Source organism: Chenopodium quinoa, unplaced genomic scaffold (assembly GCF_001683475.1).
Source record: "Chenopodium quinoa cultivar QQ74 unplaced genomic scaffold, ASM168347v1, whole genome shotgun sequence".
Classification (NCBI taxonomy): Eukaryota; Viridiplantae; Streptophyta; class Magnoliopsida; order Caryophyllales; family Amaranthaceae; genus Chenopodium; species Chenopodium quinoa.
The window spans coordinates 7684030-7707895 of NW_018742418.1; the positions used below are offsets into that span (position 1 = coordinate 7684030).

At 35.3% G+C, this 23866-nt stretch overlaps 3 protein-coding genes across 3 annotated transcripts; 1 reads left to right on the forward strand and 2 right to left on the reverse strand.

Annotated features, from left to right (window-relative positions):
• The first annotated feature begins 1496 nt into the window (after positions 1-1496).
• LOC110712391 (sphinganine C4-monooxygenase 1-like) lies at positions 1497-9055 on the forward strand. The gene is made up of 2 exons (XM_021890851.1): positions 1497-2052; positions 8062-9055. Exons 1-2 carry the CDS (start codon positions 1816-1818, stop codon positions 8614-8616), a joined length of 792 nt encoding a protein of 263 aa, XP_021746543.1. The 5' UTR covers positions 1497-1815; the 3' UTR covers positions 8617-9055.
• A 2476-nt stretch (positions 9056-11531) lies between these two features.
• On the reverse strand, positions 11532-13783 carry LOC110707298 (protein PHYTOCHROME KINASE SUBSTRATE 1-like). Its single transcript, XM_021885320.1, has 2 exons — positions 12745-13783; positions 11532-12544 (listed from the first exon to the last, which is right to left on the reverse strand). Exons 1-2 carry the CDS (start codon positions 13543-13545, stop codon positions 11837-11839), a joined length of 1509 nt encoding a protein of 502 aa, XP_021741012.1. The 5' UTR covers positions 13546-13783; the 3' UTR covers positions 11532-11836.
• A 3867-nt stretch (positions 13784-17650) lies between these two features.
• On the reverse strand, positions 17651-23575 carry LOC110712400 (probable methyltransferase PMT2). Its single transcript, XM_021890862.1, has 7 exons — positions 23065-23575; positions 21844-22492; positions 21508-21718; positions 20995-21286; positions 19052-19426; positions 18848-18925; positions 17651-18246 (listed from the first exon to the last, which is right to left on the reverse strand). Exons 2-7 carry the CDS (start codon positions 22483-22485, stop codon positions 18012-18014), a joined length of 1833 nt encoding a protein of 610 aa, XP_021746554.1. The 5' UTR covers positions 22486-22492; positions 23065-23575; the 3' UTR covers positions 17651-18011.
• Between the last annotated feature and the right edge of the window lie 291 nt (positions 23576-23866).

Sequence of the window (23866 nt, forward strand, 5' to 3'; positions counted from 1 at the left end):
TAACTTATTTTATTGTGCAATGTCGTGCTTCTCCTGAAATAACATATAAGCTCACTTATAGCTTGCTGCGCACTGTGCGTGCTCATGTCATGATGCGCTAGATTTGTGCTGCATCAATAGTGTCATCTATCCTTATACATATACAGAGTAGGGGTGAGCAAACCGGGTCCCCGGTCAAAATTTTAGGATCCGGAATTGGTTGGCACCGGGTCCTAAAATTCGGAACCGGAATTGGAATTGGTTCAACCGGGTCCTAAAATTTAGGACTTGGAATGGGAACCATCGAGTATCGGTTCCAGTTTCGGGTACCCACTTATGTATATAATTGTTAAAATATATTATAAATTATAATACTTATATATTTTATTCTATTTTCATTTTTAGCGTTTAACACTTGTATTTATATATGCATTAAGCTATTTTATTTATGTAAGGTATTAATATATTTTTTTTTTTACTAACTAGATACACTTAACATAATTTTATTTTTAAAAACTTATTTAGTGTAACATATGTTGGGTAATCGGGTACCCAACCGGTTCTGGGTCCAAAAAATTGAGAATTGGATTTGGAACCGGTTATAACCGGCTCCTTAATTTATTACCAAGAATTGGAATCACCAGGTCCAATTCTGTTTCCGGACCCGCCAGTTCCTAATCGGTTTCTGTTCCAATTCCGGATACCCGAAATTTTTGCTCACCCCTAATATAGACTATAGAGTAGTTACTTTGTATACGAGTATCATTATCCTTAATAAAAAAACGAAATGTCACAGCACAAAATTAAACCTACGAGATTAGAGATTATTCTTGTCGAGTTAGTCAAATATGGAGTATGACAACTAGGGACTAGTAGGGAGGTACAAGTACTAAGTAAATTTCAGTAGCAGCATTGTCAGTATGTCACCATTACAACACAAGTCACATAGTCACATGTTGTGTATTGTGTATAGAGTACAATTATGTACTCCTTACGTGATGCCCCAAGTCAGTGGTAATATCTTTCAACCATACCTAATCCAGTCAATTACGACAGCATAATCAAATTATTCAAGGCCCAAATATTCTCCACCTTACATCTTTGAATTTTATTCGATTTACTAACTTCTAGATTAATTTACCACTAATTTCTTTATCATAATAATACCAATTCTAACTATAGAAAACCACAGTTTTCAGAAACAAATATCTCATTATCTTTCTCTTTTAATTTTCAAATTAATTGTATTCAAATGATTATCGACGTATTACCTATCGACATACTCTTTATGCATATACCATCAACGTAATATCGAAAATACAGATCCAATATTGTATTCGTACTTTATGTTTTTATTAACTCTTCACTTTTTAATTTTTTAATTACTTCGTTTCTTATGTGATGATTGACATACAATGTACCAACATACGGAATATGCATATACCGTCCACATTAAGATCGATAGTTCAATCTGGTTAGGTACTTTATATGTTCATTGACTCTTCTCCTATTTGATTTTTCCGCAATTAAATTATAAAACCCTAACTACCAGCAACTCATCTCTTTCACCTTTTCTCGTGGCTGACTTTCTCTCTCCTACTCTCTCAGGAATCAAATTCCCCAAATTATAATTCCCCTTTTTTTCCAGTCCAATCATTTGATCCAGCTTCATAATTCCAAGCTCTGTCTCCTTCACCCGTCGTATTATCTGGGTCAGATCATAATCAATCAACCATTAATTTTTGCATTAATCGACATTTATTATTTTCTGGGTATGCGATTTTCCCCAGATTTTTGAAGAATTTTTATATTTCTTCTTCATTTTTGAGAAAAAGGATGAAGATGATGGGTGCTGAATTTGAGGTTTCCGATGAGATATTGGGGACATTTGCGCCGATTATTGTGTATTGGGTATACTCTGGGATTTATTTGATGTTTGGTTCTTTTGATAATTATCGTTTGCATTCGAGAAAGGATGAAGATGAGAAGAATTTGGTCTCGAAATCTACTGTTGTTAAGGGTGTTCTTCTTCAACAGACTGTTCAAGCTGTTGTTGCTATCATACTTTTCGCGGTTAGTCGTTTTGATCTTTGTTTTCGCCTTAATTTTGATCTGGGTTTTGTGTTCATTCAGTGTTTAGTGGATTGATTTGTGGGTTTGATTATGTTTTTACAGTAAATTAATTTTGATTATAGTGCTAATTTTCTTGTATTAACTGCTAATTTTGAATATTAATTGGTTAATTTGGAGTGAGGTTTGAGCTTATGATGATGAAATCAATTTTAATTTGAATGGGAACTTTTTATTCTTGTTTAATTGCATGATAATGAGTTAATGACAATGCTTTCTGTTGTATCCGAGTAATTTGTGAAATTGTTGATTTTTATTGTCAAAGTGTATTGCAATTGACAAAAATTTTAGTTAGCCTGTAAGTTTACTCTGTGAAGTGCGTTTAAAATGTGGTCAATGGTGGCTATAGTTTGTTTTGACTGAAAAAATGAAGGATCTTTTTGTGCTATCTTCGTCGAGTTGTTGGTGTTTAATTGGAATTTGAGTGGCAATAATTGTTTTCAGAGGAGTGTTTGATATCATTCATCGTTTGGTTGAGCTGGAATTTTAGAACTTTCACATTTGGAGAAAGAGATAAATTCCCCTTTAAGAAATTATGGCTTATTGATATGAGAAAAGTATTCTTTTTCCAAGAGAAGTGATGATTTAGAATAAGCTTTGTACTGAGGACATTTTTTAGGAGGTCTGATATTTGGGTTTTTAGGAGATGTAATATTTGGGTAAAAGCCTTGTGAAGAGGATTCCTTGTGAAGTTCTAGTACAAAATGTTGTTCCCTCTTTTATGGGAAAGTGATATCTCAATAATCTGGTTTAAAACTGATACATGAAAAGATAATGAAATTTATAGATTATGCTTCCCTAACTCCGAATGAAACAGGCACAATAACTTTTGGCAAGTAGAGAAGATATTAATTTAGGATATCTGGGGAAGTTGTAGATTGTTACTGCTAGCTTATTAGTAATGATGCACATGAAATTGGGAAGTAGTTCTATATCGCTTGAGGAAAATAATGTGCAACCACAACATGATTGACATTGTTTTTGGTAAGAGGGATACACTTTTGGTGAAAGTTCCAATTTTGGTAGCCCCTACGTGCGGATTTGAGAAGAAAACGGTTGTTCTCATTCAAGAAGATAAGTTAATGTTATTTGCATTGTAGCTTACCATTTTGAGTGATAATAGAATCATGTTACTTTGTACCGAGCTATATATAGGTCCTTGTGACAAAGCTTACAGCTTTTATGTATATGAATACAGCGTAGTTTGTTTCCTCTATCAGATTCTTTAATGATGTCTTGAATACAGAATAGCCTCTTTTGTAGTTTATGAGTATTGATTAATGAATAAAGAGTAGTTTGTTACCTCTGTCAGATAAAGGCAATAACATTTTTACGCAATGAATTATTGTTGTAAATATTAGTAAAAGTAATATGGTCAAGTAGGATATGTGAATAGTGTCAAAGTGGAACAAGTAGGAAAGGAAAAAAAAACAGTAGTAGTATTCTTGTCCTGGAGTTTATGGGAATGTTTAGTGTCTCCTGTGATACTTGGGCTTTTCTTTTCTTGAGTACTCTAACATGAATATTGACACTTGACGTATCATCTTGAACCAATGCAATTTTTATGAAGTGAATGAGTTTAACAGTGAGTCACATACCATAGTCACACTGCAATGCCCTTAATTCAATTAAGCATGTCAACATCACATGGGAAGAGGCGGGCACCTTAATCTTCCCAAACAACTCATGTGACCAAAACCCATCACTTTAGTTTTGCTCCGCTCCATGTTTAGCTTATGAAAAATTGAATAAAAATGTAGTAAGATACTCCCTTCATCCTGAAAAGAATTAGTCATATTTCCACTTTAGTCGGTTCCAAAAGGAATGCCCTCTTCTTTTTGTGGGTTGGGAGGCTGGGTCCACTCAATGTAGTAAAGAGTAACATAAATCCCATTTTTTCCTCTTTTATTTATTTTATTTAAAAATTTGCTTCACTTCCTCTCTCATTAATTGAACTAATACTTCCTCTGTAACAAATTACTTGCAACGTATCACTTTGACATACATTTTAAGGGAAAGATTTGAGGGTTTAAATGTTCAGATTATTAAAATGAATTTAACATCGATAGCATATAGTATCCATCTTGCTTCAGTTGCTTGTGTTTCAATTATTTTGATTAATATGCTCATTTACACCATCAATTCTCTTCCTTAAAATGCTTGCTAAAGTGCTATGTTGCAAGTTGGAATATGGAACATTGTAAGTATAAAACAAAAGCTTCTTTATTCAATCTTCACTCAACAGTGACTTTCACTGGACAATTCCGTTAAAAATGGGCAATACTTTTGGCTTTTTAAGGACGGAGGGCATAGTATTAATATCTATGTTTTAGTATAAATGAAATAAATGTTCTATAACCATTGCTGCAAAATATAGTGTCTTGAGTTTGTGACGGGTGCACACTTGCCTCACCCTCACCTTACACCTTGAATTTGAGGCCTTGTTCTTTGCCTCTTAATATAAAGGCATCGCCCAATGATGCTGGCAATCTGGCATAGTGTCTGACTAATCGTAGATGTTTTTTGATTGGAGTATTAAAGTGTATATGGTAGATATAAATGGTCATATTTTGCCGTACTGTTCTCTGCTTCTATGGAATAGAATCAATTTATGCCATAATGAGATTTGGCATATAACTTATTCAGCTGTTTGGTAAATATTATAACTCTTTTTACGTGATTATGTGGCTTTGGTAGTGTTACCCAATCCCCCCCCCCTTTGTGCGCAAATTTTGTATTGGGAACATGAGTATATTGGCTATTACACATACTGGTATAATGGAATTTTTTGGACTAATTCAACATAATTAGGTAGTGAATTGCGTTCTGCGTACCCATTTGGTGTGTTAAATTGCACTGTGGATTAGGAAAAAACACTAGGCTTTGTTGTTGTCTTAACATGTGGCTTAACTATTATGGTGTACAAGAATTGTCTGTCTCTTGTATGTGAGCATGTGGAAATGTTATCGTCTCTCATGATACTCGGGACATCCATTTAATTTCAATATGCAATTGTTGGTTCAGTCAGTCACTCTCTTAAGACTCCATTTTGAACCAATGCTCACAATTTTTCTTCTTCTTGAGTGTCTGAGTCTGACACTGAGATACAATAGCTGTCATGATGTCCTTCTGGTTACAAATTTTGCCTCAATATATCATGCTGAGCTACTGACTGTTGCACAGCATGGGGCCATGGGCTGAGGCGCACACCTCAGTGCATTAATTACACATGTGACCAAAATCTGTTAATTCTGTTTCGCACTTTTTGATTGAAGTAGAAGAAACCCAAATCTTTCAATGTAATATAAATTATGTGTTTCCTTGTAAAAATAATCTTATAAGGTGATAAATAACCAAATTTGAAACCTAGAATCTTGTGCTAGTGTATGTTGTGTCTGCCCCACACCTCACACCTCTAATTTGACTAATTGAGCACCTTCTTTTGCGGTCTGATCAAAGTAGTTGTAGTCTGATCATGTGCAGTGAATTCAGTTGATTAGTCTTTTCATAAATGTAATTTTTTTAATGTCAGCCCTGTACTTGAGAAATTGGATCTTGTTCTTATTGATGTTTCAAAAGTTTATAGTCTGTACTTATTCTATACAGTATATGTAATTCTTCCATGGTTCCACCAATTTAGAATTTTTTGGTGTGTGTTGAGTGTGTTAGACTGGGTTTTCTTTTTACATATCTTATATTTGGAAATGAAAATCTTTTATTTTAAAAAATAATTATGTAATAAATCTTTCAATGAATAATCCTGGATGAGAAATACACCGAAAATCCTATGAGCATGTGTTTGGTTCACAAGTTTCAGGTATCAATAACATATGGAATCATCCAAATCGATGTGAGGGGGGCCAACCCTCTTTACCTGCAAACTATAAGGTTCCAGACCTATGGGATTTGTGGGTTTGTTCCAAACCCTCATGGCCTCACTGTGGAATTAAATAAATTAAGAGACAGAACACCATGGCTTTATCACCATAAATACAATCACCAGCAATACAACCCTCGTCGCCAAACCACCATAACAGCTCTGCTACGTGACCCCTCCCCTCTCGCCTCTGCCTCCGCCCTTATTTGTATGTGCCCCTTTAGTACCCTTCCAATACCACCGCTGCCAACAAAAATCACTACCATGATGTTCAATCTCTTCATCAAGGACATCAACCTCTTTGCTCTGCACCCTTGATCGACCACCGGTCCCAAACCTGGTAGCCAAAATTGACCATCCATACCTACATTGTACTAAGTTGTTGAAGAGGTGTGGATTAATCTAATTGATCTACATTATTACACCTTTCCTAGTAGGAGAGACTCCAGAGGGGAAGGAGAACACAGGTGGAGGGAAAGGAGATACAGAGGCAGTGAGGGAGAGATGCTGCTGCAAGAGAAGAGTTGCCAGAGTGTGAGGAGAAGAGTGAGGGAGGAGCTCTGGCAGTGAAGTTTGAGACTAGGAGCACAGAGGAAGAGAGAGAGAGAGAGAGAGAGAGAGAGAGAGAGAGAGAGAGAGAGAGATGAAGGGGGTTCTTTTCCCAATTTGGTACTGGATACCAGGAGCCACCAAAAGAGACCTAAGGCTGTGGTCACTTGTTTTTAGGTATTTAGCTCCAAAAATCATCAATGTTAAACACATGGATGTGATTTCTCACCTGATACCCAGGATCCATACCATAAGAGGGGTCTAAGGCTATTGAGGCTAGAAGGTAATTCTACATTTACTTTTGGGATTAGTTAAATCATCAAGTGAATTGGGACAGGGTTGCTTGGGAATTAATTGTTGTCAACTAAATGACAAGTTGATTCTTTGTTTATTTAGAGCCTTGCTTTTGTTTGTGGGCCCAAGTTGCCTTGGCATTGTAGCCTAAACTGGCTATATATGTTAATCAACTGTCTCTGCATGGGCAGTTGATGCTCATAGGTCTTCAAAGATGTGTCAGAATGACGCTATTTTAAGGACTGTATCAAAGGTCTTGCTGTTGGTTTTGGTGGTCTTAATTCATTGGTCTGCATTGCAGATGTTATGCATTAAGGGTCATTTGTTAGTACATGGTGGCTAATTGCTTGTGGCCTTTCAGCAACGATTCTGATTGTTAAGCAGTTGCTTATGTGTACATAGACCTTTTTTTTTTTGTTTTGTTTTTTTTTTTTTTTAACTGCCTTTACTTTTTATTCTCTATTGGGCTGCTGATTGAATTTACTGTTGAGTGGCAACCCATGTTTTACACTTAGGCTCTGTTTGGTTTGACGTAAAACATTTTCAATGAAAAATGATTTTTCATGGAGAACATGTTTTCAAGGAAAACTACAATTGCAAATTAATTTTCCTTTTGTTTGTTCCTTTACCAGAAAAGTCATAGAGAAATTGAAATAGGATTGGAAAGGTGAGGATAGATGATAAAATAGTATAAAGGAGGTAAGGAAGAGGGAGGAAAATGTGGCTTCTCATCTTTTTATAAAGGAAATTATTTTCTACCATTGAAAATGTAGTTTTCCACCATTAGGAAAATTGTTTTCCAGCCATTTCTCAAACCAAACAAAGGAAAATGAGTTAAAATCATTTTCCATGAAAACATCTACGTCAAACCAAACACACCTTTGAAGTATGTTGCTTCCATTCACTAGGTTCCAAAAGTTTCTTGAGAGGCAATCCATGTTTTCCTGTTATAATGTATATCCATTTGCTAGGTTCCAAAAGCTTGTTTTCTACAACTATTTGATGCTTAACAGTTAAGAAATAAGTCATTTCTGTGGGTCTTTTGTGACAGTTCCTCAGTAAGTGTTGGTAGCATGTGTATATTCTGTCTTTTTATATGGTAAATGAATAACTTAGTGACCCCCCTACCAATCTTTCAATTATTCAGGTTTTGCTGAGCTCCTATCATGAGTATTTAGTGTTTTTACCCATTTTGAATATCTTGATTGCTGACTCGAAATGCTTGTATGTAGGTAACAGGAAGTGCTGTAGAGGCTGCAAAAAATCAAAAAACTTCTATATTTGTTCTCATATGCCAGTTTGTAACTGCCATGATGGTCTTGGATACCTGGCAGTATTTCATGCACCGATACATGCATCATAACAAATTCTTGTACCGACATATCCATTCCCAGCATCACCGGCTTGTTGTCCCTTATGCTTATGGGGCTCTTTACAACCATCCTTTAGAGGGGCTTATTCTTGATACTATTGGTGGGGCCTTGTCATTTCTCGTATCTGGGATGTCACCAAGGACCTCCATTTTCTTCTTTTCCTTTGCAACCATCAAAACAGTGGACGATCACTGCGGTCTTTGGCTACCGGGTAACCTGTTTCATATCTTGTTCAGTAATAATTCCGCATATCATGATGTGCATCATCAGCTTTATGGAAGCAAGTACAACTTCTCGCAGCCTTTCTTTGTTATGTGGGACAAAATTCTTGGGACTCACATGCCTTATTCTCTAGAGCATAGAGAAGGTGGTGGATTTGAGGCGAGACCTACAAAGGAATGCAAGGATGATTGATATAACCCACTGTATGTGCTACATTTACCACTATTCGCAGTCCTCTGCTGTCATATTTAAGCTACCTTTGGAATGTGTTTTCTATGTACATGCCGGTTTTTGTAATCTTATTAATTTGTGTCTATATGAAGTTTTTTGACGCTTGAGCAGAATTTAAATGATGTAGAGTTGGGAATTTCAGCATTATCTTTTTCGGAATAGCCTCTGGTTCATACTGCCTTTGTGATTCAGGCATTTCCTTGGTTGGATGGTGTATTGATTTATTAGCTCAAATGTTTTTAGACCAGGATTATTAAATGTCAAAATTCTAATTTTCATTGTCACTGGATACACTATAGAGGGAGTCATTTTTTAAGGAATGTAATCTCTGAAGCACATATCAGCTGTATGCTTTGTTACTCTTTGATCAACATATTTTTGTCAGATACTATCTTATAAATCGTGTTATGACCTTTGTACAGGCTCACCCAAATACTAGAGGTGCATAGCAAGGTCAAATTGACACCCTTCCCGTACCCCCTTTTGCTTTGAGATATGGCCTCGTAAACGTACGTCTTTTATATGATGATTTAGCATCGGCTCATCTCTCCACCTCGAATGCCTGGCCTTATTGTTTTCAAAGACATTAGAATAGTTCTACCATGTTACTTGTTAGATCTCTCTCTATATGTGAGACTAATTTTGGGCGAGGAATGTAAATATCTGTCTCCACGAATTTTTTATCTAGTGGCTTTCGCGATAATTATAATGATGCAACATGCAAGTTCAGATGTTTGTCAAAAGTGTTGTTTATAGTTTGGTAATTAGAGAGTTTAATCCATCATTGACCTAGTTTATGTGTGTAAAACTCATATCAATGTACTTCTCTCTCTCTCTCTTTTCTTTCTATATCTCTAGTCTTAAAATATCACACTTCTCATGTTGTAATCAAATAAGAATAAATGAAATACAGGATATGAGAAGGTTATAGCCTATAGGGCGTTAATCACAAACCATTCAATGTTCATGATCGTTCAACTAACTTTTGAAGTGCTTGTAGGTAAGAACTGTAGCTCGGTCAATGACCTGGACTAGCTTAATAATTTGGACCCACTCATAAGTGACAATCACACACCTCACCCATTTCTATTGTTTAGGCTATGTAAATGCCCTAATTCTCTGACTTGGTTTTATCTAGTCTGGTCGAGCCTAACTCGGAATAGTTTGAAGTCATCCGTATCAACTAATAATTATTTATCATCTCCACATATCAACCAAGATAGATAGCCACACTCGACTACTCAGCCATGTATACAAGTATAATTGAAGCTGACCATCCTTATCTTAGGTATTGCTCTAACAATCAGAACTTAGAGTACATTGACAAATATTCTCTTTTCTTTAAGCTTTAGTCCTTGTTATATTTATTAATTAGATGCCGACGTTTTTGCATGGCCTTTACTTTTTAATATTGTTATATGGTTCATTTTTCTTCCACGTAAAATGATGGGCTTCCTCAAGATTGTAATACCAATTTAATAATATTTTTTTGGTGTTATATTATTTAGGCATTTATATTGAGCAATTTTAATTGGTGGGGACTTGGGAGAATAATTTTTTTTTTTTTTTTTTTTTTTTTTTTTTTTGGAGGAAGGGACTTGGGAGAATATAATAAAATTAAATTGTGAAATTCCTACAAATTTGTAGCATGAATATTTGGGTTCATACTAACTTGTCTTTCATTATGTTTTTTCATTACTATTTTTGTTCACTCTTTTTGGTAGTTAGTACAGTGCTCAGTTGCATGCATTTTTGTACGCAGATAAGCGGCTATGGTAAGCTAACCATCCGTGCACGAATCACTAATTCATGGCTTCTAGCTACGGCAGATGAACTCGCTAGTACGCAAGAGCTGCAGGTTACTATACCTTCGATTGATTTTGTTTCTGTAGGCTCTATTCACTTCACCTAATATATACTTAACGAAAATATACCTATCACCCTCGACCCTCTTTAGTACATAATTCTCTATATATAGAGAGGTGTTTATATAATGTTGATAATGATGTAAACATATTTATTTAAGACAAGAAGGAAAATATACAATTATCTAATGCGAATTATTTTATTAACACCTATCATACTTGATGCACCCTTTTTTTACAGTAATTTTCTCGAGTGATGTTATCTTTACAAATCCTATCTTTTGAAAACATGAATTTTATGAGATTTGGAGTGACTAACCTCTGTAAAGAAGGTAGGATGATTACTTTTATAAAAAGCGTCATAATCGTAACATTCCAAAGTCCGTAGATGGTGGAAAGCTGGAAAACGCTTACTGCTACAAAATAATTATACTCTGGATTAGGTGGTTACAAAATTGACATTGGCAATCAAATCAATCCAAGCTCTATATGTATTAATAGATGGCGGATGCAAAGTTATTATATTTAGACATTATTGTTCAGGATTGAGACAACAACTAATTAACGTCTTCATGCTAACCTACTCTTTTATTTTGTCTCATTAAGTTGTGTTTTCTTTTTTCTTTGTTTAAAAAAATGAAAATAAAAAACTGACTTGCATGCACTCATCTTCATTGGAAGAACTTTTAAATTTAAACTTACCTTAGTCCCTACAACTCCTTACAAATGAATAGTGAATTAATTACTATGGTTGCCAACTACCTTAATTAGTTAGTCGTCGTGGCAGAAAACTTGATATGGAATCACGTATACATATGTAGCTCTCTCTATACCCGCAAAAAAAATGGATGATACTCTGCACACATTACATAACAAACACACCATGTTTGAGTTCAAAAATTTCTCGTGAAAACAATTCTATAAATTTAACTTTGATGAACAATTAGATTGTACTTTTGTACCTTGTTCATTTCACCTTAAACTAGGTTCATAAGTTCATCTTACATGTGATGTTTTTCTAATTAGACCACTTATGAACTTAAACAACAATTCATCCTATACAACTCCGGCGAAGAGGAACTTACACGAGCAAAACATGTATCATATAAGGGGCTTAACTTGTTACAATAGTATAGTGATTGACAAAATTAGTACATTATTGGAAAAAGAAGAGTGCTTGAGTTAATCGAAAGGTTAGGAAGAAGATTGAACATATCCAAGGTTCCTAAGAAGTTAATTATCATCAGGGAAAAAATAATGCAGGTAGTACATAAACACACAGCACAGTAACAGATAAATTTTACAAAAATCGAAAGCTATTGAATGTACAAAAGTTCAGGACTTAAGCTTTTTCTTTGTCTATGACCAAATCCAGGCAGCTTAGCCTCTACTTGGAACCTAGTCACCGGAGTGAATGAATCCGAGAGCCTGTGCTTCCTCTGACTCTCAGAAATTCCTCTAGCAGGACTTTTTCGATGAACTTCTCGAGCTACATTCACTGCTTTCTGACTCTTGCACCCTAAAAGAAGGCTAGAACCCGGCTTTTGAACCTCCTTGCTCATACCCCGTTTAGCAAATGGACTAGATTTTGATGCTGATGACTTGTGGCGAGTTGTTGAGGGTAGTGCCCTTGATCTTTGGTCCTCTGAATCAGACGCAATAGAGAAATCAGCAGCACTGGCAGTTACAACACTCCACTCGATGCTAGCCTCGCTAGGTGCATATGCAGTTGTTGGGGTGGTGCTGCCATCTGAGGGTATCAGTCGAGGCCTCTGAATAACCGGGTTGGAAGTACAAGACAGGCACTCAATCTCAAATAAGTCGGAACTAGCATCGCTCTCTGTGTCCTTGTATGTCTCACTAGGTGCCCCTGAAGTGCTGATCTCATCAGTTCTTGGGATAGCATCCCATGATAGCATGCTAAGCCTCTTTTGTAGGCTAAACCTCTTGCTCCCATCATCCAAATCACTAAACCCGAACACTTCAAGTGACTTTCTTGCCTCCTCTTCTTCGACATTTATCAACTGCAGGGGAAATTCCAACAAAAAAGAAAATTATTGGAGGCCAAACAAAATATATATATATATATATATATATATATATATATATATATATATATATCTTGAGAACTTGTATTTTGAAATCTTAATAAGTAGACGACTTCAAAAAAACAAAAAAAAAAAACCGAAATTTAAGTAGGGTCAATTAACCCCATAAGCCAAACCTTGTTAACTGCTGTAAGGCTGGCAGAATCTGAGACCGGGAAGACAAAGGGTTCTATGGTATTATTTGGGTGAAGTTTGTTCATTCGTGTGATCTCAGCCGTGTCAAAGCTTGTCTTAATCGATCTCGTGTAGGTTCCTTTACTGTATCCTGCTGGAGGTCTTCCATCAGTGATACCGCCTCTGCTACCGTGTTTAGTAAACTCTCGATCAATATCGACAGACTTCCTATTAACACAGCAAGAGCAGGACAGTAATGACATAGTCTTTCCCTGATGTGTTTTGCCATTACCTTCATTATTAGACGTAGACAGAGTCCTATGTAGACGCCTCAATAATGCGCTCTGGCTATTCGAGCTCAGTTCTGACTGACTGCTAGGAGTTCGAAACTGAGATTTCAGCTTATTCGAGTTAACTCTGACTATCTGTTCAGGTCCTTCAGAACGCTCTTCATGATTATGTTCTGACAGTTGAAATCTTGCACTTTTAGACCTTGTTGAGTTACTACGCTCCTGATCTATTATTCCACTGCTGAAGTACTTATCAGCACTGAATACGTCGATTTCTCCATCCTCGACCTTCTTCTGCCTCGAGTTATGCAGATGATCATGCTGCTGCTGCTGCTGCGGAGGCTTTGAAAGTAGTTGGTTTTGGCTGGACTCAATGAGGCTACGGATGTACGTTTCCTCGGAGCTATTGAGATAGGAAGAAAAGGAGGCTTCACGAAGGCTACTATTGTTGCTTTCCGAGGACCAAGATGGCGGTAGGCTTAGGCGGGTGCTAGTGGGTGATAGTGAAGCCATAAATGAAGTATCAGCAAGATCAGGGTGTAGTATTAGGATTAGTAGTAGATTGAGGTAAAGAAGAGAACTTTAAGTTGGGAGATAATGACTCAACAAAGAAGAGAGTTTAATTATATAAAGGGATATAAAACATACTCGTATCAAATTGCAGCAGGCAGATGGCTGGAAGAAGGCCGAAAATGACTATACCTTGAAAATGTCTAGAGTAAAAGGTACAAGAAAGAAGCAAAAATATCACCAATATAATGTCAAGGCCTCGTTTTGTTCAGCTTAATTTGAATTATTTCATACATAAAAAATTCTAATAAGTTTAGGCAATATAAGTTTTCAGGATACTTTAAACAACACGAGTGTTTTATAACAAGTTCACACACAAAAAAGTTTTTCTTTTAGTCTAATTAAATTCAGATAAAATAAGTTTAGACAAGTTTTGATATGTTGAATCAATAAGAGCTTGAATTAGATGGTTGATAAAACACTTTGAAATTAAATTCAATGAATTGGCTTCAACAATTTGTGCATGGAGATAAGACACTTGACAGTTAGACACAAACAAAGCGTATAGTCAATTTCATCCAAGTTTTTCAAGTAAGCTGGTTTTGTTGCGGTGCAATTGAGCCTATAGAAGAATAGGACGTCTAATATTTATATTTTCACTTAAAATATGAAAGCACTACTATTCTCTGGCAAATGATTCATTACTTGGATTGCATTGCGTTTAATTGAGTCACATTCGAATGTTGAGTTTTATGATTCAAGCTCAATGATCAAATTAGGTCATGTTATATATATACACAAGATTCTTTTGTCTTTTTACAGATATTAATCACTTTTAATCAAAATAATTCACTTTGAACATTTTTCCTTGAGGTAAGTTTTGCCACGCTTCAAAATACACATCGTGAAAAAGGAGATGTTATTCATATTTTCGGCCATCTTTGTAACACCAAAATAAGTGAAAATTGAAGATACATGCCAAAAAAAAAAAAAAAAAAAAAAAGAAAGGAAAAGGAAAAAGAACTTGTAACATGTGGTGTTACATTACTCACATAGAGCTAGGGAATGAGAGAGTATAAAGTTTAATTGTTGTGATTTGCATCATGACAGTTGGATGTGTTTACAAAAATTCAAGAAACATTTAAGTTATTGAAAGCTTTGACGTTGGCCTTTCGCTTTTAATAGTTTGATTGCGATATGTTGCTCTTTTTTTACCATGCATGAAAATGACAACACCTTATCATGAGAATAAAATTACACTTGATCAACTTATATAAATATTTGATGTTATTATCATTGACATGATCTTATGACATGCACAACTAATAGAACAAAAAGGACCTGTTTAATGCGATTACATGTACAATATGGTCCCTGATTACATTTTAGCTTCGATAATCAACATAAAGCTTGTTGTATGCTCGTTACATAGTTCTCTATACTTGTTTACGTGCACTTTGATTACAAAAAAATTCGAAAATTATATCATTGGTTGTATAAGAGAGACATACAATAAAGAGCAATAGGTGTGATTAGTCCGAATACTATCATATGCTAGTCAAAATTATTATATTATCGATGTTATTTGCCTATTTGGTATTCAATAATAATTCATGGTAAGAATTTCTATATAATATTGCAAGTATAAGAAGAACTTGTGGCAATGTCAAGAAACTTTAACAACATTGCTAATATAATGAAAAAGTCTTTTATGATGGTCTATCATATCGTTTCTTTCTATATTACCTCGTGTCATCATCTCAAATCATTCCAAATTCAAATAATAATTGAGAAATCCGATAAACAAATGGATTAATGAAATTCTAGCCATGCAATTTCACTCTTTATTCTCCTATTTTTGATATCATTATTCCTCTTTTCAAAATATAATTCTATCTATTATGCTTGCCCGTGATACGTGGGTCTGGCTTATGGTCATTATTCTTAGAAGAAATTGCAGGTTCTTGTATTGTCCAAGGAATTCTGGTATTTGTTTCTTAGTGAAACGAACATCATCAAAATTCAAAATCCAGTCCTCTTCTTTAAATACTATCCAATCCAAAGAAACATTCCATGAACCACATTATTAGTGCTTTTACTTCATTATAAAATTGCTTTTGTAAACCCTACCAAGTTAGAATTGAAGTAAATTCTCATTTGTAATGTTGGATGTCGATTTGAAGCTAGAATTGAATTCGTACACTTAAAGACGTATCTTGCTCATCTGTAATGCTTAAAAGCATCTATTTTAAGCACACTCGAGTGTTATAAAAATTGCATTTGGTTAGAGATCATTATTGTTATTCCTGATCTAGGGTAATACCTTATTCGATATTGATTATTGGTATTAGTTGTTTACTTGAATTCTAACTAACATGAAGTAGTAGTTTCACTATTATAGTTACTTGACTTGTTTAATTAGCTGATTGTATTTGTGCTTTACATGGATTAATTCTCTTCTAAAGAAAACATCCCACATCAGTGAATAGTTTAAACAAATTATATATATATATTGGTGTTTAGAGAGTCACTAGGGTGGGGTGAGAATCGATCTCAAAATCTTCTGGAATCGGGAGGAAAACTCTAACCACTTGAGCTAACCCTTACAACTATATTAAGAAACTTCACATGATAATGTATTTATGTCATTATGTGGCAACAGAAAGGACAAAAAGAATGCGGGCAATCTTGTTGCTATTCTCTCCAAAATAAACACACAACAAGCATATATTTTTTGACCATAAGTGGAGAAAACCATAATATATGGTAAAAAATATTATTGGGTAATTGTGTCACTAATAAAGAAACAAAACTATTAGTACGGACTAATATAATTGGTAGAATGAATTTAAAAAAGATAAGGAGGGCCGCCTTCCCCCACTTTTGCTTGTGAAATGGAGAGGAAAAAACATGGCATTAAATGCATAATCTTACATTTTTTTTAGGGTAAAATTGAGAAATAAGCAGAAAAGATCAAAAGAATAGTGTAGAGATATGAATGAATGATAGATTGAGTATGGAGAGTTTTAAGGCTTTGTTGGCTTCCTCAGGTCCCAAAATTGATTTTGTGGTTCTCATTGGTAGGAGTTGCATTTTGTTGTTAACCCTTAATCTAATAAACCCTCACCCTCGAATAGTAGACTATAGACAAGAGTGTGGAATACTCATTGTACACACAAGTAACATATTGCATGCCGACATGCGCATATGTAAAAGAACAAATCGTTGTGATAAAAAACATGTTGGAGATTTTTTTATTTATTACTTTGTATTATATTATAGCTATACATGTAATAATATCATAATCTTTTATCACGGAATATAATATCATATTCTTTTACATATGTACTTGTGTTCTTTAGGTGCATAGTAACTACACTATACATCATGGTCCACCATTTAAATTGCACCCATCCCTGAAGATGGGGCTTTGAGCGTTGGCTAGGCAAGTACATATTTGAAATCGAGTATAGAGTACTCTCTTATGAGTTATGACAATCAATGTGCACAATGGGGAAATAGGCAAGATTGGAAAAACAATATTTGAGTTGGCAATCATATTATTCGGATCAAATTATATTGGGTTGGATTGTTTACTAGTTTTCATGTATGACTTGTTTAGGTCGAATTCGAGTTCAAATCGGATTGTTTTCGATTCTTTTGGGGCAATTTGAGTCAAGTCGGGTCGAAATGTAGCAAGTGATTTCTAGTAAAGTTTGAGTTTTAGGTCAGGTATTTTGGATCGGATAATTAGGCTTGAATTAGTTTTGCTAGGTCTACGATTTGCTAGCATAGGTGTATTTATTAGATGATGGAAAATAGAGATTAAGAATTGGAGAGGAACCTAATTGACATAACCTATAAGCTTTTTGTGAAATTGGAGCAACATTTTTCTAATTTTAGGGGGTAAACTTTCAAAACCTTATAGATTATGTCAAGAAAGTGAGACAGTACATCATGTAAGGGCTCATCGAGGTTCAGCATATCTCAAATGGACTGCTCCATCCAAAGTAGAACAGCCTTAAATGAAAATTGGAAAGGATATCGTTAAAACAGAAATGAGCAAAAATAATTTGGAAAGATTTTTTTTTTTTTTTTTCTTTTGACAAGACAATAAATAAGTTGCTAGTACAGATTCAACAAAAATTGAAGAGTATAGAGTACATGTGACGCATATATAAATCAAAACTAATTAATCTTTTTCTGTCTCCTAACAAAACGATACTATAATCAGCTATTGCTTAGAAACTAATTACTAAGAAGGGTAGCCATAAATCAAAGCAGACGAACACACAGGGGCATCTAGCAGGGTGTTGAAAAAATACATTTGCTGAAGCAAATCAAGGAAAAGAAGTGAACACACCCAGTAGCACAAATGTGATTTTCAATTCAGAGCGTTCATTACAGATTTGAATTATGAGCTGCCGAGGGAATTGCAAGGGGACTCACTAGTTTTTGTTTTGGCATAATCATTGGGTGGATGTACTATTACCTCCATCAACGGTCCAGTACTGCTTAACTGCAACCAGTATCTTCTCGGGAACCAATGGACCATCCTCGTGATCCACCAATCTCGTGTCCCACCTCATCCCAGCTACTATCTTTTTCACTTTTACCAACACGTCTACTTCATCCCGAATTATTACTGCTCCTTCAGGACGCAATATACGGTCCATCTCAAGAAGTATGTCTTCCAAGTTGCACCTGCATTCATCGGATGAAAATCTTCAGAATTATAAGGACAAAATGGACAATGACTTTCCAGTAACTATAGACCACAATGCCAATTAAGGCAGGGGGTGAGGACAATAATTTTAATCTTTCAGATTCTTTCATACAGCTGAAGTTAGTTTGTAACTGCATTGTGCTTCAAGTTAAGCTAAATTGGATAATAATAACAAACAGCTGGTACACCACCGGACAAAGTAAGAAGTGGTCACACCAATAACAAATACATTTTCCTAATAACAAAGCAACTTTGTTTGTACTTGTATAATTTATACTAATAACTGCATGGGTTAGAAATAAAAGTACATTTTCCTGACTAATTCATCAAAAGACATTAGTAAATAGTAACCCATAGGGTACCACATAAAATTGCAACTCCACATGTTTGATATGGAATACTGCAATGATATCCAAAAATTTGTAATATAGTAGAATGATTACATACATAAGTAGTATTTGAAAGGAAAGAAATGTGATCAGGAATTCAGGAACCAAAATTTTAGCATTCACACATGGAAGATCGTAATATATGTCGCTTCAAATTCATGGCAACATTGAAAAAATTGAAATGACTTACTTGTTTTTGTATAGACTGAAGACGCCATTAGCATGAATCAAGTCATATGTTCTTGGGTATGTAGAGAAACCCTCACACCTGCAACATAAAGGTTTCACATCAATGGAAACCTAGAATATACATAGAAAACTACCCTGACATATTCGCTGTAGACAGCAATGTAAGAAAGAATTGCATGTTCAAAAGCTGGAAATCATCACTAACCAGTCATGATAGATGCCAACTAGTCCTCGTTCGTATACAACGCCCAAGGTATTCTTTTCAGCTATAGTCGGCATGACATTCATAACCCACAACTTGGAAGAATGGATTGCAGCAGCAAAACCTCCTAACCCAGCATTCATATCCATTATGTTGCGGTATCTTCCAGTATCAAGTAGGCTATTGATTCTTTTATAAGCCTTTACATGCTTCTTCCACAGACTATTGTCCTTCAAGTAATCATCAACAGATATTCCAGGGACAGATCCACTAGCTATCCTGGGAGGTACAGCATACAGCCTCTCAGGGAATGGCTTCAGCCGATCTCCAGCACCATCATTAGGAAATGGAGTGATACAAGTCTCCATTTTCTTGTACCTGGAAACAAGACAAAGGACCAAGCTAAGAAACCAAGCCAAGAAAAGAAAGATCCACTCCACGGAAAGACATGGACAATTTATTAGAAGAAAGTTACAAGTCACAACCAACCTTTGCTGCTAAAAGGTTTAATGAATGCTTAGTTACACATAATATTTATCTAAAACATTTCTAATCGCCGTTATTTTTCATTCACGCATACTCAAAGCCTGCAAAAATTATTAGTATGTAGTGTAGAAGTTGCAGTAATTAATAACTTGTCTACAGGACTAAAAAAATCACCGTTGCTAAGAGGTTCAATAAATGCTTAGTTAAACATATTATTGAATTAAATCACTTTCATTTACCTATATTTGACACTCATGAAAACTCAAAAGACCATGTACAGTACTGTACTAGTATGTAATTTGAAAGTCACACGTACACAGTTCACTAACACTTTTTCTCATCAAGGAATTAATGAGATAGGAAAGAGAGGATACAAATACAGATTCTGTCTACATGATTACACTAATTATTTTCCCAAAAAGAGCTTGTTTTATTATTTAGAATTCAATCAACAAACTTAAAGAAGCTCGATGCTTGCATACTGTTGGTCTTGACAGATCCAGTATAAGAACATCATAAACAAAACTTTTGCCTTGAGGATAGAACAACTCATACAACTACAAACCTGGATTCCAAAAGTACACAAGGACAAATTCACATTTATTTCTACTTTCCAAGTCACTATGCACCAAAACTGATATCGCTTGGGTGAGAATCAGAAAGCAACAACCTCACTAACATGCACATGTCTTATGTTGCTTGAGATGGAGTATAGGTTACACATTTCAGATAGACCTCTCTTCATTTTCCATGAAGAAAATAGTCAAGATAAGAAGATATTTCCTACAAGAAATTGTAAAAAGGGTTCGTAATAGTTTTTTGATGGATGGGAAGGAATTTCCTACAGCAGCAGTTTCTTTAACACCCCAGAGGTTCTCTTCACTGATAGAGCAGCAAAGCAGATGGGAACAAAAAAAAACATAATCCACATGAAACTCATATCTTATTTGGCAAGAGAAAAAATGAAATTTATGCTCCTATCACATCAAATTTATAAGACGTTCCCTTTCCTAACTATTTTCAATCAGCCAGTCCTATTTGTATCAAAACTATGCCACATCACATTGTACTTGACGTGACAATTGATGTGGCATGAGGGGGCCATTTCTTCGTAGTGCTCCTCATACTTCAAAATAACAAAGGTATTTCTTAGTAAGGCCCGAAGCGCTGAACCCTTAATTACAAAAGCCATGCATCAATTACCATGCCACAAAAAGAGTTCAATATTCCTGACAAAAATCTTAATTCAGAGTATAGAATGATTCCTAAACTGTCATACAACACTCTTAGAGCAACGAATCCATAATAGCACATAAATCTATGAGTTACAAAAACTTGAGTTTGAAAGCATCATGCATCGCCCAAACAAAATTAAAACTGTAAGCCAGAAAACTACAGATAAAAAGTAGGATAGAGAAAAAGGAGGTTAAAAAGTAAAATATTTTAAGACAGAAGCGTACCAGACTTCATCGGGATTGGATTTACAAACGGTAGCCTGGGATTCTTCTAGTTTACTGCGACATTTATCGGCATCAAGACTCTTTTGCCAGACAGCTATTTCACCCTTCTCGTGTCTCTTTTCCCAGCAAAGAAGCTTAGCCACCTTTTCAATATTATCTTGTTCTATCTGCAAATCCTCCTTTGGGCGTTGCCACGCTTTGTAGTTATTCTTATAGTTGATAGGAGGGCCTGAAAGCACCCAGTAGCCACCTGGTCTAAGAACACGATCAACTTCCATCATATACATTCCAGCTGCAAAAGGAAAGAACAAAAAAGTGGCATATTAGCTAATGCAAGTACAGGGCAGTATTAATGAAAAGAATCTGTTGAGATCCTCAAGCATGGCTCATATATTTACAAAAACCGATCAAATTATAAGGACACCACAAGTAATATTTCAAGGAACAAAAAAAGCTACAAAACCAAATGATCATTCATCAATCTAAATGACAGCACAGCTCCCAAAATCTCACCATTTCCACCCCATGGAATTAAGCAACGAGAACAATGTGCCATATCAAAAGCATTTGATGGATACGGCATTTTTATTGTTCCAAGAACGCCAATAACAGCAGGTACCCCCCTTTCAAGTGCAAACTGAACTTGAGCCTCATGAGAATCTCTAGGTGCAAATGACATTGCAATAACATTTCTGCTCCAAAGGTATGCTCCCCAACTTGCAACCTAGCACATCACAAAAGTCAGCATGGAAATACTAACACTTAAGAAAATTGATTTTTTCCTAACAGATTAAACAAGAACTATATGGACAAAGGAGATCTAATGAAAGAAGAGAAACCCGAACATACCCCACATCCAGTGTCTAGAGCTGTCCTGACTGTCCCATTCTTCATTGGAATTACAGAAGCTAGCTGATCAATATATTTATCTGCTCCTTGAGGGAACTGTGTCCCACCACCAGGGAACCTGAAGACATTTCCTTCATATTGGATCCAGTTTTGAATAGCCTTCTCCACTGTCAAAGCTTTGTAAGGAGCATTCGCGAATGGTACATAATCACGGCTCTTAGGCCATGGAAATGGAGTTACATATCCCTTTGGTGCTGGTACGAGACAACGCAATTTCTCTTCCTCGGGAGGACAATGCCTTTCTCTATAAACCATATTATCTCTTGGGAACATCATCGCACGCTTTTGATCTTGGCATGGAGTGTAATCGGTGTATTTAGCCTTGCATGGCTCAAACACTTTCGTATCGATACTAGAATCCCCAGTCTTAACCTCTCCACCATGATGAGTCTCGAAATTCAAGTTTGATAACACCGCACAATCCGCCCCACTTTTAGTAATCTCCATAGCAATGCTATCTCCCTTCCCAAACCCACTTCTCTGCCATGCCCCCAACAGATAAAAGAAACCACATAAACCAACTACGATAAATATAGATATAGAACTCCTCGTCCTACTGTCACCAGATGTTTTGTTTGCCATTTTCCGCCTGCAATTGTCCCCAATACTTTCAACTTCAATCAATCAAAATATTGAAAAACAGCATAAAGAACTAATATTCATAGAACAACCAACACCTCCCACATACCCAATACTGATCCTGGGTCGATTTCGATTTTCGATTCACTAAATGTTAATCTAATTAGCTGACGGTAAACAAACAAATCATCCACATTAATAAACCCCAAAATTATTACAAATTGAATACTAAAACAAATTGGATTTTCTAATCAGACAAAGAAAACAACAAAAACAATCAGTAAACTCAATTATTGCCAATTATGCTTCTAATTTTCTATTTATAACCAAATTAGTAACATTTAATGAACATATAGACAAATCAAAGCTGAACCCCACCAGATCGAGATCAAATCAAACCAAATCTAAGCTACAAATCAAAAACCCCATCTTGCAATACCCAATTAACAAACAACCCATTATAAAGAAATTAACAATGCAGCAAATTAACAACCCAATTCACAAACCTTATAATATGACAAAAATAAACAAAATTGAATAGAACTATACAATAAATATTATAAATTGAAATCAAAAACTTACCAAAAGCATCAAATAAGTGGGGAAGAGAGAGAAACAGCGGACTCAATCAAAAGAACAATTCGAATTGGCGACTTCTTCTTCCTCTGCTGCTACTCAAAAAACAGAGATCGACACAGAATTGCGATGAAATCGAAAATCGTGGAAAAGCCAGAAAAATTGGGGGAAATTAAATCAATAAAATCAATCAAAACGAAATCAAATCAAACAAATTTTTTTAAAAAATAAAACCCTAAATTTGTTTTTTTTTTTTTAATAAATTATTTCTTGAATTAATTATCCCCAAACTTTGTTTTCTGCCTACTACAGCTATAAGTAGAAAGACTAGGAGAGCTGAAGTGAGAATTCGAGTGGAGTACAATTATAGTGGCGTTCAACTGAAGAATGAAAGATTGATTTTTTATTTTTTTTTAAAAGCAAAGATTGATTTTTTAAGATGAAAATCAGATCTGATTTGTATGGGATGTGGGTCCCACGCGTTAATTACAGAGTGATGGAGGAGAGAGAAAGGCATCGGAGTTAACGGCGTGAAACAAGGGTTTGGTTTTTCTTAGGATGTTTTTGGGAGATTTTTGTCACTGTTAACTTAACACTCAGCTTGTCTTCCTATGTTAAATTGTTAATTACAGTACTCATTACTACTGCTGTCACTTCAATTCTATTTTACTCAATGAATGTACTCAATTTAGTATCTTATCTCATGTGCTATCCAAATCAATATGCTTGCCTTTGTAAATGAGAGTTTCAGCTCTAGTGTTGTTTTCAAGCCAGTGATTTCAAAATTATTTACAAGTCGGTGTCATAG

Coding starts and splice junctions, on each gene's coding strand:
- LOC110712400 (XM_021890862.1), bottom strand. CDS start 22,485: ATGGCAAACAAAACATCTGGTGACAGTAGGACGAGGAGTTCTATATCT. Junction 21,287..21,507: donor AATTCCATGGGGTGGAAATG/GTGAGATTTTGG, acceptor TTCCTTTTGCAG/CTGGAATGTATATGATGGAA. Junction 18,926..19,051: donor GTTGGCATCTATCATGACTG/GTTAGTGATGAT, acceptor TTTATGTTGCAG/GTGTGAGGGTTTCTCTACAT.
- LOC110707298 (XM_021885320.1), bottom strand. CDS start 13,545: ATGGCTTCACTATCACCCACTAGCACCCGCCTAAGCCTACCGCCATCT. Junction 12,545..12,744: donor GCCTTACAGCAGTTAACAAG/GTTTGGCTTATG, acceptor TTTCCCCTGCAG/TTGATAAATGTCGAAGAAGA.
- LOC110712391 (XM_021890851.1), top strand. CDS start 1,816: ATGAAGATGATGGGTGCTGAATTTGAGGTTTCCGATGAGATATTGGGG. Junction 2,053..8,061: donor TTGCTATCATACTTTTCGCG/GTTAGTCGTTTT, acceptor GCTTGTATGTAG/GTAACAGGAAGTGCTGTAGA.